General features: G+C 29.1%; 1 protein-coding gene across 1 annotated transcript; it reads right to left on the bottom strand.

The window, feature by feature from the left end:
* Window positions 1-478: 478 nt before the first annotated feature.
* Window positions 479-12636, bottom strand: LOC149056138 (hapless 2-like). The gene is made up of 9 exons (XM_089227201.1): window positions 12373-12636; window positions 8913-9041; window positions 8284-8421; window positions 8000-8217; window positions 6466-6579; window positions 6241-6401; window positions 4280-4664; window positions 3630-3871; window positions 479-1624 (listed from the first exon to the last, which is right to left on the bottom strand). The coding sequence occupies exons 1-9, from the start codon at window positions 12619-12621 to the stop codon at window positions 903-905; spliced, it is 2358 nt and encodes a 785-aa protein (XP_089083327.1). The 5' UTR covers window positions 12622-12636; the 3' UTR covers window positions 479-902.
* Between the last annotated feature and the right edge of the window lie 1649 nt (window positions 12637-14285).

Raw genomic sequence — 14285 nt, 5'->3', positions numbered from 1 at the left:
GACTAGCTCTAAATAATCGCCTACGCATGTTAAAAACGGTATTATGCAATAATAAATATACCTCCACGTCCACCAAACTTCTTATATATAAAAGTCTACTCAAACCAATGTGGACGTACGGTCTGCAGTTATGGGGTAGTGCAAAAAAAACAAACGTTAACAAAATTCAAGCATTCCAAAACATTGCACTAAGGAAACTAACAAATGCACCTCCCTACGTCTCAAATTTTTCCCTTCATTCAGACCTAAAACTAAAAACAATAGCAGAGGAATCCAAATGTTTCTATAAAAGATTCTACAACCATCTAAGCACTCATGCGAATCCACTTATTAAAAAATTGGCCTCCGCTACTATACCAGGTAATCCCCCAAGACGCCTAAAGCGCAAGTGGTGTCGTGATTTGTTATAGTTATAATAATAATATATAAAAAAAAAAAAAAAAAAAATTAGTAAATAATTAAGAATTCACAGAAAGTGTCATCAATGGGTGGCTCCTTTCATCAAATTATTTTCCTGTCATATTTACTCTTAGCATATATTCTTATTGTATTATGTATTAATGATACAGATTGTATATTACTTGTAAAAATAAAATAAAAATAAAAGTTTTTAATTGTAGTTTTTGAGACGTAATTATCTATAGAAGCTTGAGGAATTTGTTGACAACCGCGAACTGGTATAAATATCATTAGTATACATTATAGTAGTGACATTACGTGGGGCATACCTACGTATTCGAGTATTTCAATTATACTACTTTTAACGTAGATCGGCGTATGGTTAGCTGGGGTGCATACTTAATATTATAATATTAGTCTTTTTTTTTTTTTTTAATATATCAATATTATTGGTAGGAAGACGATAGCGCTGTCGTTGCAGGATTATGTATCGGTATCGTTCGTCATTCGATGCACTCCAACGAATTGGACTCGTGCAGCAACTTTTGGGAATCGCAACAGATAGTCTGCTGCTGCAAATCACAATCACTGGCCTGCTGCGATGAATCATGGTGGGCCTTCTGGTGGGCCGATAACGTATAACAGCACTCGTCTTGTGTCATGCAATAGTAACCGTTCAACCGGTTGTACCACCACCGGCACACCGTGGTCGGCAGGCTGACAAAGAACAGCACGTTGGTGACGAACTCCTGGCCGCTGTCCATAAGACGTATGTTCTGGGACTCGGTGATGGGGTGCACGTAATCACGCTCGTCCCGGATCATTGTGCACGGTCTGAGTTCCGGTTCCTTGTACTCGTCTAGATGTCGTTTACCGGATCTGACCATCCACAGCCAGTGGCTACTACACGGTGACAAAGCTTTGAGCAGGCCCAGAGTCAGTGCCACTACTAGGTAGACGACCAAAAATACCAGACTGGCGATCAGCGTGTCCCAGTCTCTGATGGCCACCAAGACGACCGCCGCCCTGGGTGGTACATCACCTAGGAACCCTGCACCGGTGTACTCTGCCTGGCTCAAAAACCTGTCACCGGTGGTACATAGTGATTCGGCCTGGTAACACTTGCACCGTCTGTGCCACAGGCAGTAGCAACCGGAACCACGAACGACCTTGAATTTCCTGGACGCTAATGCGACGGTGGAGGTGTGGTTGATGTACAACCGCACTGGAAAATAAACAAATTGAAATAAATGTCACGACTCGCGATGATGCATTCGATCGCAGGTCAAAAGTGTTGACACAAACATTTCAGTTGGGGGTTTCCGTTTTCCGCCAAAATCACCCTCGCCCGTTATCAATGCACAATATCCGTTTTTCCAAAAGATTATGTTCTGGTTTCCACAAAAAAAAAAAAAAAAAGGCGGGTAAGTCGTGGATGTCGCTCTGCTGTATAGTAGGTTACTAGTGGGTTACTGTATAATGGATGGAATTAAATTTGAATCCAATGATATTATATCATTGTATACGAAAAACGATTCTTAGCGAAGACGGTTTATCTGTCTATAATATATTATAGATTATTAAAAATTTTCAAATCTTAGATTTAAAAAAATTTTTTTTTATAAATTTCTAGTTTAAAATAATTTGCGAATTTTCGTGATTTTTGTGAAAATTCAAACTTGTTCAAATGCTTGTAAAAAAAATTGTGTTAATATATTTCTTTTATTTTTCACCTGCTATTGTAAAAATATGTTAGGTGCCCTATATACAATTTTAAATTCTAAGATATAAAAAGAAACACTTTTATTAAATTCTATCTAAGATAATTTGAACATTGTCGTAATTTTTACGTATGTTGTCTAAAATTCAAACTTGGAATGCTTATAAAAAAAAAATCGTGCTTAAGCACTTTTACTGCCCCAAAACGTGATGACAGACACAAAAAAAAAACACACATCATGGTAAAATCAATGCATTCATTGCTCCGCTCAGAATCTAAAAGATATTTTTTGAGAACTCCTATATTATTGTATCTTGTATTATTATTGTTATTTCATGGCGACCGGAACCCGTGATCGGGTGAGTTATTACGGATGCTTATGAAATCTTCAGTTAGTCGATACCACGACTATATTAGTTAAAAATTATTTATTGATTTTTGAATTAATAATTAATTGTGTTTATTGCATTTTTGGAAGTAATGTCTGAAAATATTGACGTGATTATAAGTAACCACGGGTGTACCTATACCTAATATTGCGTATATTATGTACCTATATTTCAAGATGACATTATTACGTTGTGAAAGTGGTAAGAAAAATAAGACTTTCTCGTATGTATAAATGCTTGTACATTTTATGCAATTTTAACGTATTTGAAGCTAAATTAGTGAAGTTTGTTATAACCAATATTTATATTGTACTTATAAAGTATACAGTATACTGTTTAATGTTTATATATACTTTTCGTTTAATTTAGTTTTATATTCAATTTATTATGTATCATATTGATACTAAATAGTGACCTTGATAGTTGATATGATGTAGAAACTAATAACTATACGAGGTGAAGCGCATATACATTGTAATAATTATAATTTGATGGATTTAGGTTCTCAAAAAATATCTAAAATAATATAGGTATATTATATTTTGGTGTTTATCGAAAAAAATTGTTGGCGCGCAGAAAACGGTCACACCCATTTCAGTTCGTATAAATATAAATTTATTATATAATATAATTATAATAAACCTATGTAAGTGAAAAATAACTGAAGCTTCAATTGGTGATAGTTTCAAATGTCCAACTTTTTTTAGTTGGAACAAAAAAAAAAAGGTTATAAATTGGATCATTTTTTTTTGTGGATTTTCGTATATATTATATATTTATTTGAAAATGTATGCAAAATTCTAAAAATTACATATTTATATCTTATATTCTAACTAAAACATGAGGTGATTTGAATATCAGATTATTCCTAATTTCTAACTCTTATATTTCCTATTCTATTCAAAAAATGATCATGGGTACCCACAGTTGTTTTAGTTAATATTAATTGTTTTATCACTTATAAGAAATAAAAATATTGTATATTGTACTATCAAACATTTTTGAATTTGCCCTCCTCGTCGTTTCGAGAATATACAATTGGGAAGTACCTCACACGACGTTTATACAGTAGGTATATAAATTCAGAATAAAATATCTTTAAAAAAATAAGTTTCTCTCACCGGTTGCGCAACAGTCAATGGTATGACATTCGAACTCTAAATTAATCCTTCCAGTCTGTTGGGGATGTACGATTACTTGGCTGTGTTGTTTTTCGAGTTTTTTCGAGTCTAGGGGACTAGAAACATTGATGAAGAACTCTGCTGTTTTCAGGCCCAAGTTCGTCACGAATACGCGTAATTTTGCAGTGTTGTTGCAGTCGTTGTCGGAAATCGCATGTATCTCGCTTATCTGAAGTAAAATCCTACGAAAATGTATAAAATATTATGATGAAAGTGTGTAATCACTTATCACAATATGATTTAAACCTGAAAGGTATAATATCATATAGAGTAATAATAATATATATATATATATTATACGTTAGACCTATACACACTGCACACGCACACTTAACAAGTTAGAAATATTAAAATTTTGGAAATTCCTCGTTATTTTATAGGTACTATTTAATTATATATCCCAATAATGATGAACATTTGTGATTGTAATATAGATAGATACTACCAGGAGGCCGATCAGATTTACAAAAAATCACGGTAATAGACTAAAGTATTCAAGCGAAAACATAATATAGATAATAATATGTACCTCCTGAAGCACTTCATTGTCTTCATCCAATAAAAACCATTAAAATGAATATAGGTAATACTTGTCATTGATGACGGCGTTGTCGTCCAGTCTGATCTCTCCAACGCTCTGCACAGTCACCGAGGGTTCGGCAGAGAAAGAGACCGAATGACGGTCCACGATAATGTGGTCGGCGGCATTGTCGAAACTGATATCACCTTGCACATAGTCTTCGATGAACAGACGATCACTTCCGGCACCCGTCAATGGTTCTCCGTTGTAGTCACCCTCCCTCTGCTTCAGCAGTTGAACGGGTTGTTGGTCGAGACAGCTGCCCCTCGGTCGATAACACCTGTTTGGTTGCTCGTAGAAACCTCGTGGTTCCACTCCGATTAGGTCGCATTCTGCACCACCGATTTTCGACATTCTACTTGGATGGATCGCGAGGTATTTTCCGGCCCCTCGATCTGCAAAAAAGCGGGTCACTTAAGTTATCGATATGAACGTATGATGATCGTGACGATGATGGCGACGGGTATGCGAGACAGTGTATGAGAACATTATGCAATAATTTATTAAAATAAAAATTCAAATTAATAAGTAAAATTTCAAATAATAAAAAACAAATTAGATAACAATACAATTTATATAATATATTAGACATTAGAGACCACTAAAGTTAAATATTTCGTAAAACCTCGGCCTTTTTGTCACCACTGTAATCATAATGTTATCGTGATATCTTCTGAATATATTTATGGAATATTGATATATTGATTAGGATGCAAAAAAATAAATAAATATATTTGAATGAGTGAAATGTTGCATAAAGTAAAGTCTTCTATAGAGTAAATAATTATTTAATTAAAAGTATAAATTTTATAAAACTAATGTCTATGAACGACAAGTATGAAAAGTACATGGTTTAAATTTAAAAAAAATATGGTATTGATTTACCGTTACACTCTTTTGATCATATTACTCATAGATTAACGATGTTTATTGAATAGTAAATATGATATAAGTAGGGCTCTGAAGTAGATGACCTTAAAAACAATAAAAAATGACCTACAAAAAATATGCAAATATGACATAAAAATGGCAAAAAATGACTTAAAAAGTAATAAACACCAAAAAATGCAAAATAAAAATTAGTTATTCTGCAGATTCACATGCTAATGAAACAGATTTGTGGCCAGGAGAGCATCATCTAAGAATTTCCAAACAAAAATTCAAAATGCATCAACTTCCGAGCCCTAGATATAAGTATGTCGTCAGTGGCAAAACTGTAATATCATTTGGAAATGAGTTAAAAATATATTTAATAAAACACTAGTTTTTCGAGAGACCATACAGTCTATAATAGTTATCATTTAAATATTTATTTTACAGTATAATACTAACTTATATTATACATACATATTATATAAATATATGACTCAGAGGCGTGCATTAGAAATTTCATATTAAAATATTATATTATTATGGTTATAATTGTAATACTTTCATGAGATTTTTGGTGTTATTTGAAATTTGAATTACCAATAGGTCGTCAATATCGAGCTATATATTATTGTGAAGTGTTAACTTTCAGCCTCAAATAATTCAAGTGATTTCGTACACATTCATCTATTGCATAATAATATAATATTCAATGTTAATATTAATTCCAATTCTCAAAGCTAATTAAATGTTCTTCGAATGTCATCGGGTGAGGACCGCTGTCCTACTGTCATATTAACCTTATGAAGGAACGTAATTGAGTCTCTCTTGTGTAAGAAATTTTTAGTCTAGCCACTGAACCTCTTCCTCCCACCACCAAAGAAAAAATCAGAATACGGCACTGATATCAGCCAATAAATTTAAACATCGATAACCACAATAGTTTTTTAAGCAAACCGTAATAGATATTATAGATGACAACGTAACATACTAACATCCATATATTACCATAGAATATTATTATATTACTATTATTGCTAGTAGTTACGTATATTATGTAATATTGTAGTGTACCTATTCATGTATTCTTTAATAACATACCATTAAAGTTCGGGAGCCCATATTGATACGCTTTGGGAACGTCCTGAGGTATCAGAACAAACATGGCCATCAGGTCGTTTTCGACGGTTTCATTTAAACCTTTGACCTCGTACCGGTACGATACCAAATCCTTGAAAATGGTCAGCTTTTTGTTGGATGATCTATGGAAATATATTTATTATATACCCATATATACTTATTAATTAAATTATGTTTGATATTTACGATGACGAAAAACATTGTTGGTGGAGCACGTAAACGCTACTTTCGCTTTTTTTGAATAATTCCAATGTCAGTGGTAAGACCGTTTCCGATTTCTCTACTTTATAAACGTTGAACCTGCATCAGTTATAAATTATAAATACTGCCTGAAGGCTGTAATAATATTGTTACAGTTAAGATCCTGTCATCCCCATTGACACGGTGTTCTATGGTGTATTTATTAACTGAGCTGAAATTTATGTTATATACATTGATAGGTTTTTTTTGCAACACATTTCAACAAATTGCTAAGTAATGTCCACGAACTTCTCATATCAATAAAAATGGTCAATTTTTTAATTTAATATTTTAGGTATAATGCATAATATTTTTGCTCATTTCAATATGTGAAAAATGCATATTTTGTGGTATGTTAAAGTGAAGTTATTATGTGGATTTTAATTGTGAATGTATATTATTTTAAAACATTTCAATTAGATAGAACAGGGGAAGTCACTCAATAAATTTAGTGATAAACTGATAAACAAACGGTGCACTGGTACCCAGTTGGTCAGTTGCTTTAGAATAGTAAGGGCCCCCCGATATTATATTATCAATATAATAATGACTTAAACATAATAGTTTATTGTATATACTATATAAGCAGATTAATACCTAGATATTCAGAGCTATAATGATATTATATTATAAATTATTTGGACGGCTAAAAATTTATTTTAAATTGTATATATATATATATATCTTAATTAATAACAAATTTGATTTTAATAAAAACAAGTAACAAAAAGCAAAATTAATAAGTAGGTATAACTTAATATATAATATAATTGAGCTAAAATAAAAATGAACTATAGGTATAAAAATTAAATACAAATACCTTATGACATTATAAGTTGCTAGAATAAATGCGGATGTTCATCGACAATCCGCATCATTCTTTTAATCAGGTAGTTCCAATCGTAATTTGTCTAATACATACATAATACATATTCATATATAAAATAATGAAATTTCAGAAATTAATTCATTAAGATATGCATTTGAATATAACAAAATATGCAAACTATAAAAGCGCGACATCCATTTGATTACTGCATAATTGGTTTTCTAAGTATTAATATAAAAAGGAGAAACATACCCAATGCAGGTAAGTAGGTAAACGCTCTGCCGTAAATGTTAACGCAGGATTTTGGTTTAGAGAGTCCAACCTACTTTATGTTTTTATCGAGTTATATCCATTCAATTTCAAATAACAAATATTATTAATTTATTTGAAGCTAATTAACATTTTTATTTAATTTAAAATTATAAAATTTTTCCATTTTTTATTAATTTTATTAATTTTTTTTCTGACTTTTATGAAAGGTAGGTACTCAGAATTTTCAGTTTTGACATCTTAAAAGTATCAACTAGATCTATCTTCCTATCAGAAACCACATTCAAAGTTGAAGATCTAAGCATTTTGCTAATATCATCACTCCTCTTAGTGTAAAATAATATAATTTAAAGTATTTACAGTATAGAACATAGGTATTACCATAAATCACTATATCTAAAACAATGAGCACTCTCGTGATAAGTTTTTGAATTTGCGTAACCGGGATTTTTATTGATGTCTTTACAGTCTTGTTCGCCCCTCGGTTGAACTACGAAATCGGTGTTGGTTGTTATTGAAATGTTATTTTTGTTCAGTTCATCGGATGATCTTTGTTGACGAGCATCATTGACCAAATCGAAACACGAACAACAAAAACCCTTTGTAAACAAGAAGTATTTAAGGTTATTATTTTGTTAGTGAACTCCAAAAATTAGTTTACTTACTTCTGAAAAAGGCACCGGCTCATTTAAGTTATAATATTGTATACCACATGTGGGGTATATATTTCCAGAATCACATCCGAAGTAATTTTTCCTAGTCGCTTTACTTATCACTTCTTCTGTCGGCCCACCATTTACATACTTGAAAAATAATAATTTTGAGTTATATGAATGACTAATATTTTTATTAAATGCACTCTAATTAAACCTGAAATATAGGTCATATATGCAGACAAGAAATTATTTGTTTATGATGAATAGTTTATGTATTTATTATAACAATTTTTTTTTCATCTTTACTACTCTGACTTAGTCAGGGCTTTAAGCTGTAATTATTTTGTACAAAATCACCCGGTCATTTATATTTATACGACGAGCTACTAATTAAATACCAAGTTACGTGTAAAATAAGGAATAATTAATAATAATGTGACGGATGAGTTTATTTTAAACTATACACCATATCGAAAACAAATATAATTTATTATTACAACACAAAATAATATTGTTAGTATTTATTATTATCATAATTCAATTATCTAACTAAAATAATAGTATCACACTGTTTTTGATAGTTAATTCTTATGGTTGATACTTAATAGAAAATTATAATAAAAATAAAAACCACTCACATTTATAAAACGTAACTTGTATAATTCTCTTGGTTCAGCCAACTGGACTTTTAGAATAATCGGTTTCAAAAGACGGTATGTTGTTTTATTTAAATTTACTGAATCACGAACATAGTTAATAAATAACACCTAGTAAACATTGAATTATTGAAACATTTTACATATTTAAAAAAAAGCGATCATATTATATTATAATTTATATAACGTTATCGTGTTATTATGTAGGTTAGGTACACATTTTACCTATAAAAATGTATGTTTTATTTTATAGTTTATTATCAGAGACTTATTTCTATGACGAGGACAAACTATAAGCAGTTAAAAAGTATACAAAATATAATAATAATAACATTATGTACTTAGTTTCAAGGTCATATTTATTAATAGGTATAACAACAAAGTTGGACTATACAATAAATTGCATTATAACTATGACTCGTTTGATAATTTAATTTCTGTTTTAAGTGGACATACATACATTTTGACAATATTCGTATTTTCGTTTTGTATTAAAAACTTTAAACACTATTCTACCCTATTAATTGTATATTGTTTATTATTCAATCGAGGTCTGAAAAATAATAATACATTTAATTTGTGTACTCGAATATGTATCGAATATAGATATGTTATTGTTTATAAATTGATCAAATTAAATATCAATATTAAAAAACAATTTAATTTCAAAATGTTGATGATACTATTATGTTTATTTGATTGGACCTTATAATACACTGTAATTTTAAATTTTTATGTGAAAATTACTGTTATCCATATTCTTTAATTAAAATATTACTTAATTAATTTTTACTAGCTTAAATGCTTAAGGGATAATTTACACTTTTTATCTACGAAGTACGAATAATATTGAAAACAATTTTGAGGTCTGGCCATTCTTTTTTAAAGTTGTCACCCGATCTTATTCGAGTTGCCACATAATGTACCATATACCCTAAATGTTATCGTAAATGATAAATGTATAGTACTAGTTGCCTCCCAATGGGCAGGTAATAAATATATAAGTGGATCCAAACATTTTCAAATTGCATTTTGAGTCTCCGCATCCTAATGTATTGAAATTTATTGAAATTTTAAAACTAATTCATACCGAGACTATAATTTTAATACTAAGTCCTAATAAAACTAAATCACATGCTCTGTTACAAATTAGAAATAAAATAATTTTCATCAACACTCAAATGAAAAATCTAAATGAAAAGAACTATCAAATTAAATTTTGAGTACCTATAAATATTAGCTTACAAATATAAACCTAAGCAATCTTATAAATAATTTTTTGGTATTTTTTTATTGACTAATAACCGTCACCTGTTGTGTATATTAACTTATTGACTTATTATAGACACCAAATTTATTTTATTGAATCATTTTTATATAAGTATTGTTTAAATATAGAATTCTGTACCTATTATATAAATTTCATTAATACCAGCAGTTTTTTTATCGATTTATTATAATATTATTTTTAAAAGTTTTATATTATTTATATAAAATATATAAATGTATAATGTTTATAATATATACCTAATAATGTATATTCTTTCATTATAAATAATTAAATTCGATTTACGTATTTACAAGGTGTTTCCTAGTGATGAACCACTACTTGAGTCAATACAGTAGGCAACTAGTGTGAAAATTCTTGGGAGACAACTCGTTTATAATTTTTAACTACATGATCATTGGAGGCAACTAGTGCAGTATAATAACCTTTTTATTTACCTAGGTTGGGTTACAGTGGCGATCCTTGACAAATTCGAGGAGGGGGGCGAAATATTTTTCACATTAAATACAATAAGTACTCAAAAATAGAAGTCATAAAAAAATTTATTTCATGTAATAATTTTATATTTTATATTTAACCAAGGGGTGGCGATCCACCCATCCCCCCCCCCCCCCGTAGGACTGCCACTGCTGGGTTACACAATAATTTAAATTAAATAATGATACATCATTATAATAAACGGTAAAATCATTGGTCATTACTATACTTGCACTTAGCATAAATTACTGGTATTCGGTTAAAATATCCAAGGACAAAATATGCAATGGTAAAAATATCCACGGACAAAATATCCAAATTTATCCGTATTTATGTAAATTAGTATATTACACTTTACTTTCTAATAAAATTAACTCCTAAATATATAAATTACGTTAGTAGAAATAATATCACAAAATATACTGCACACACATTAGTCAAATATTCAAATAACATAAAATAAAATGCAAAACAATTTATTTTTATGAATACAGCAATAATTTGCTAAAAAAATGACTACCTACACTATTTTCTAAAAAATTTGGAAAATTTTTTTTAAAAAACATACACGCATCATTGTAAAATCAAAACATTCATATAAAATTGTCTAAAAAAATAGCCCAAATATTAAATTGTAAAATTAGCTCATAAAATTAGTTAAACCTAGATGATAATATGATAATAAAATATCAAATAATTTGTTAAAAAAAATGACTGCCTTCACTAAAAATAAAGAAAAACGTTTTTAAAAATAGAAAATTTTATTTTCTAATAAAATTAGCAATAGCATTTAAAAAAATTGGATTGTCCCTACTTCCATCATTGTACTCCCCGCAAAGATGTTTTAATAGAAACTAACGTAATTTATATATTTTATAATTATATTTAACATTAAATTTATTTTAATGTTCTGGTAAAAAATTTAAAAAATATATTATTTTATTTAGTTATTTTCAAAAATAAAATAAAGATAGCCCTTTTGTGAGTTTATTTTTCTAAAACTATTGACGTTTCAACATTTTATTTTCATTAATTTTTTGGTTTTTAATATTTTTTCTAGTATTGAAGAAAAAAATATGATTATAATTAATAACTATTAGGCACATTAAAAACGTTTGTCCGGCCATGTGAGCATGCGGTGGGTGACATGTTTGATAACACTACGATGTTAAATAATTCGCAATTTCTCTCAAAACTAAAAAAAAGTTTAAAGTTTTGAAACGTCAACATTTTCAGAAAAATAAACTCTACTATATGGCTCTTATATTTTTTAAATTTTTACCAAAACATTAAAATAAATTAAAAAATGAAATAATTATAGTTCTTACCCCTGCGAGTCTTATTACAAAACAACAAAACCAGAATTTTGATATCTTTATTATTTCGAGAGATATATCAATGGACAAATCATTTCGGGACACAGTATAGTGTTATGGTCCATGGGCCATGGAAACGTGAGATAACGATACGCCAATTAATATATAAATGTATTAAGTATTTACAAGGTGCACATGAAATATATTCTTTTCAGAATATTCTCTTTGGTTAATACGTTATTACGTTATAACTATACGAATGTTAATTGATAAATATATTATAATATATTAATATGTATATAAACTTAATAAAGTCATAATAGGTACTAATAAATAGAGTATAGGTAGCAGTACAACTTACGTGGATAGTAGAAATGTTTTCGATTTCGAGATTCAAAAGTACCTTATTGTTGTTATCTATAATTACGTCCGGTCCGGGTTTTTCTAAGTAGTCGATTGTCGTTTCACACTGAGTGCCGTTGCACGGTGTTTTTATGCATTTAAAATGTATATTGCCACTATTTGAACCCGTACAATAGTAGCCATTAGATTCGCCAACTACTCGAGATACTAAATACATAATTTGGAGGAATAATATCGTAAATCTCATCGTATATGTACACAACAAATATACGTATGTTACAATCAAATATCTACAAATCTGGCGGTAGAAATGAAATAAAAATCAAATAAGTATAGTTGTTATTTTGTAAGCTATAGAAACGCGAAACGACTTACATTTCTACATTAATATTTAGTAGGTACAACAAATGAGTTCAGCAGCATAATAAACAACATTACAAATATTAACAGTAACAACCATTTTATGTATTAAAGAATCAATCGAAAAACATTATTTTTTGGTTTCCCTGTATTAGCAGACTTTGAATCGTAGTTGTTTTACTGTTTATCGAATTTCATAATTGCATAATATAGTAATATACTTTCTTTTACATGGAACATTTTATTATGTACTACTATTGCTTATACCGAAGGTTTAAGTTGATAATTAGTATTTGACACGATAATACTTTTTAATCACTAAAATCAGTGCCCCGTGGAGATGTATTTATAAAGAAGAGTAATTCAATTTTAGTGGATAACTATTTTGATATCTAATAATAATAATATAGTTATAATCAGCTGTTTCTTAATCTGTACCTATATGGATTGACGGATTGTCAATAAACTATATCTTAAAATATTTCAGCCAAAATCATTTTGTCCAAAAATAAATTTACGAAAACTATTGTATCCGAAAAATATTTCGATAGAAATGTATTTAAATTCGAAAATTATTGAATACAAAAATAAAATGAACGAAAAATAATTTATTAGAAAATATTATACATGAGAATAAGAATTCCGAAAATATTTTGCCCAAAACGTCGATTAGTTAAAAAATATTACTAGAATACACACTGACGATTGCAGTATGTAATCTCAAAATAATTAAATGCAATAAATTACTATCTAATATCTATTAAGAATGATTAAATCATGAAAAAAAAAATAATGAGAAAAGGGGTTTGGCGCCCGCAGGCAAATGTATTTCGAGAAGCTAAAAAAGACAAAATTCTACATAATATAGGTTAAATTCACTCAAGAAAAATATACATTTAATATTTTTACGTTTCAAGTTTTCAATGATAAATAGTTTTGGAAAAAATGTATATTTTAAAATTTGTAAATGGGGGGGGGGGGGGCTGAAGAACTGAAATGACTCTAAAATATTGGAACCCTAATGGGTAATAATCATACTTCAGTGCTCGAATTGTGTGATTTTAAAATAATATTAAAAATATATTCATCATTAAATTTGAATATTTTAATGTTGCGTACAATTTCTAAGTCACAAATACCTAAATAATAATTAATCTGAAAGGCGTTCGGTGTAAGGTGCTTTGTACTCTGTGACTAAATACATATTTTAAAAACTGTGCTTGAACGGAACCCCTTTTATTAGGTAATTCCGTAACGGTATAATCATCGTGTATGTTGTATGGTATTATTATGGTTTGTCTTTTGTGATCGATTTGTTCTATCGCTCATTGGATATCTGTGTGAATATATTGTGATATTTTTGTTTTTATTTATGCACAGCTATAATATATAAGCGAGTGTCATGTTGTGCTCCGCAATCACAGAAATGATAACAAAATTTATCATTCATATGTACTTCCTCTAATTTTTATGCTATATTTTAACATATGTGAATTCATTGGCTCATGAAGTTATAAACCATAATATTATTAATTTTATAAAATCCATAAC

Source organism: Diuraphis noxia, unplaced genomic scaffold (genome assembly GCF_037042655.1).
Source record: "Diuraphis noxia isolate RWA-SAM2 unplaced genomic scaffold, SU_Dnox_SAM2 contig0004, whole genome shotgun sequence".
NCBI classification, from domain to species: domain Eukaryota; kingdom Metazoa; phylum Arthropoda; class Insecta; order Hemiptera; family Aphididae; genus Diuraphis; species Diuraphis noxia.
The sequence above is the reverse complement of the archived record's forward strand: the minus strand, read 5'-3'. Positions and strand labels throughout refer to the sequence as shown.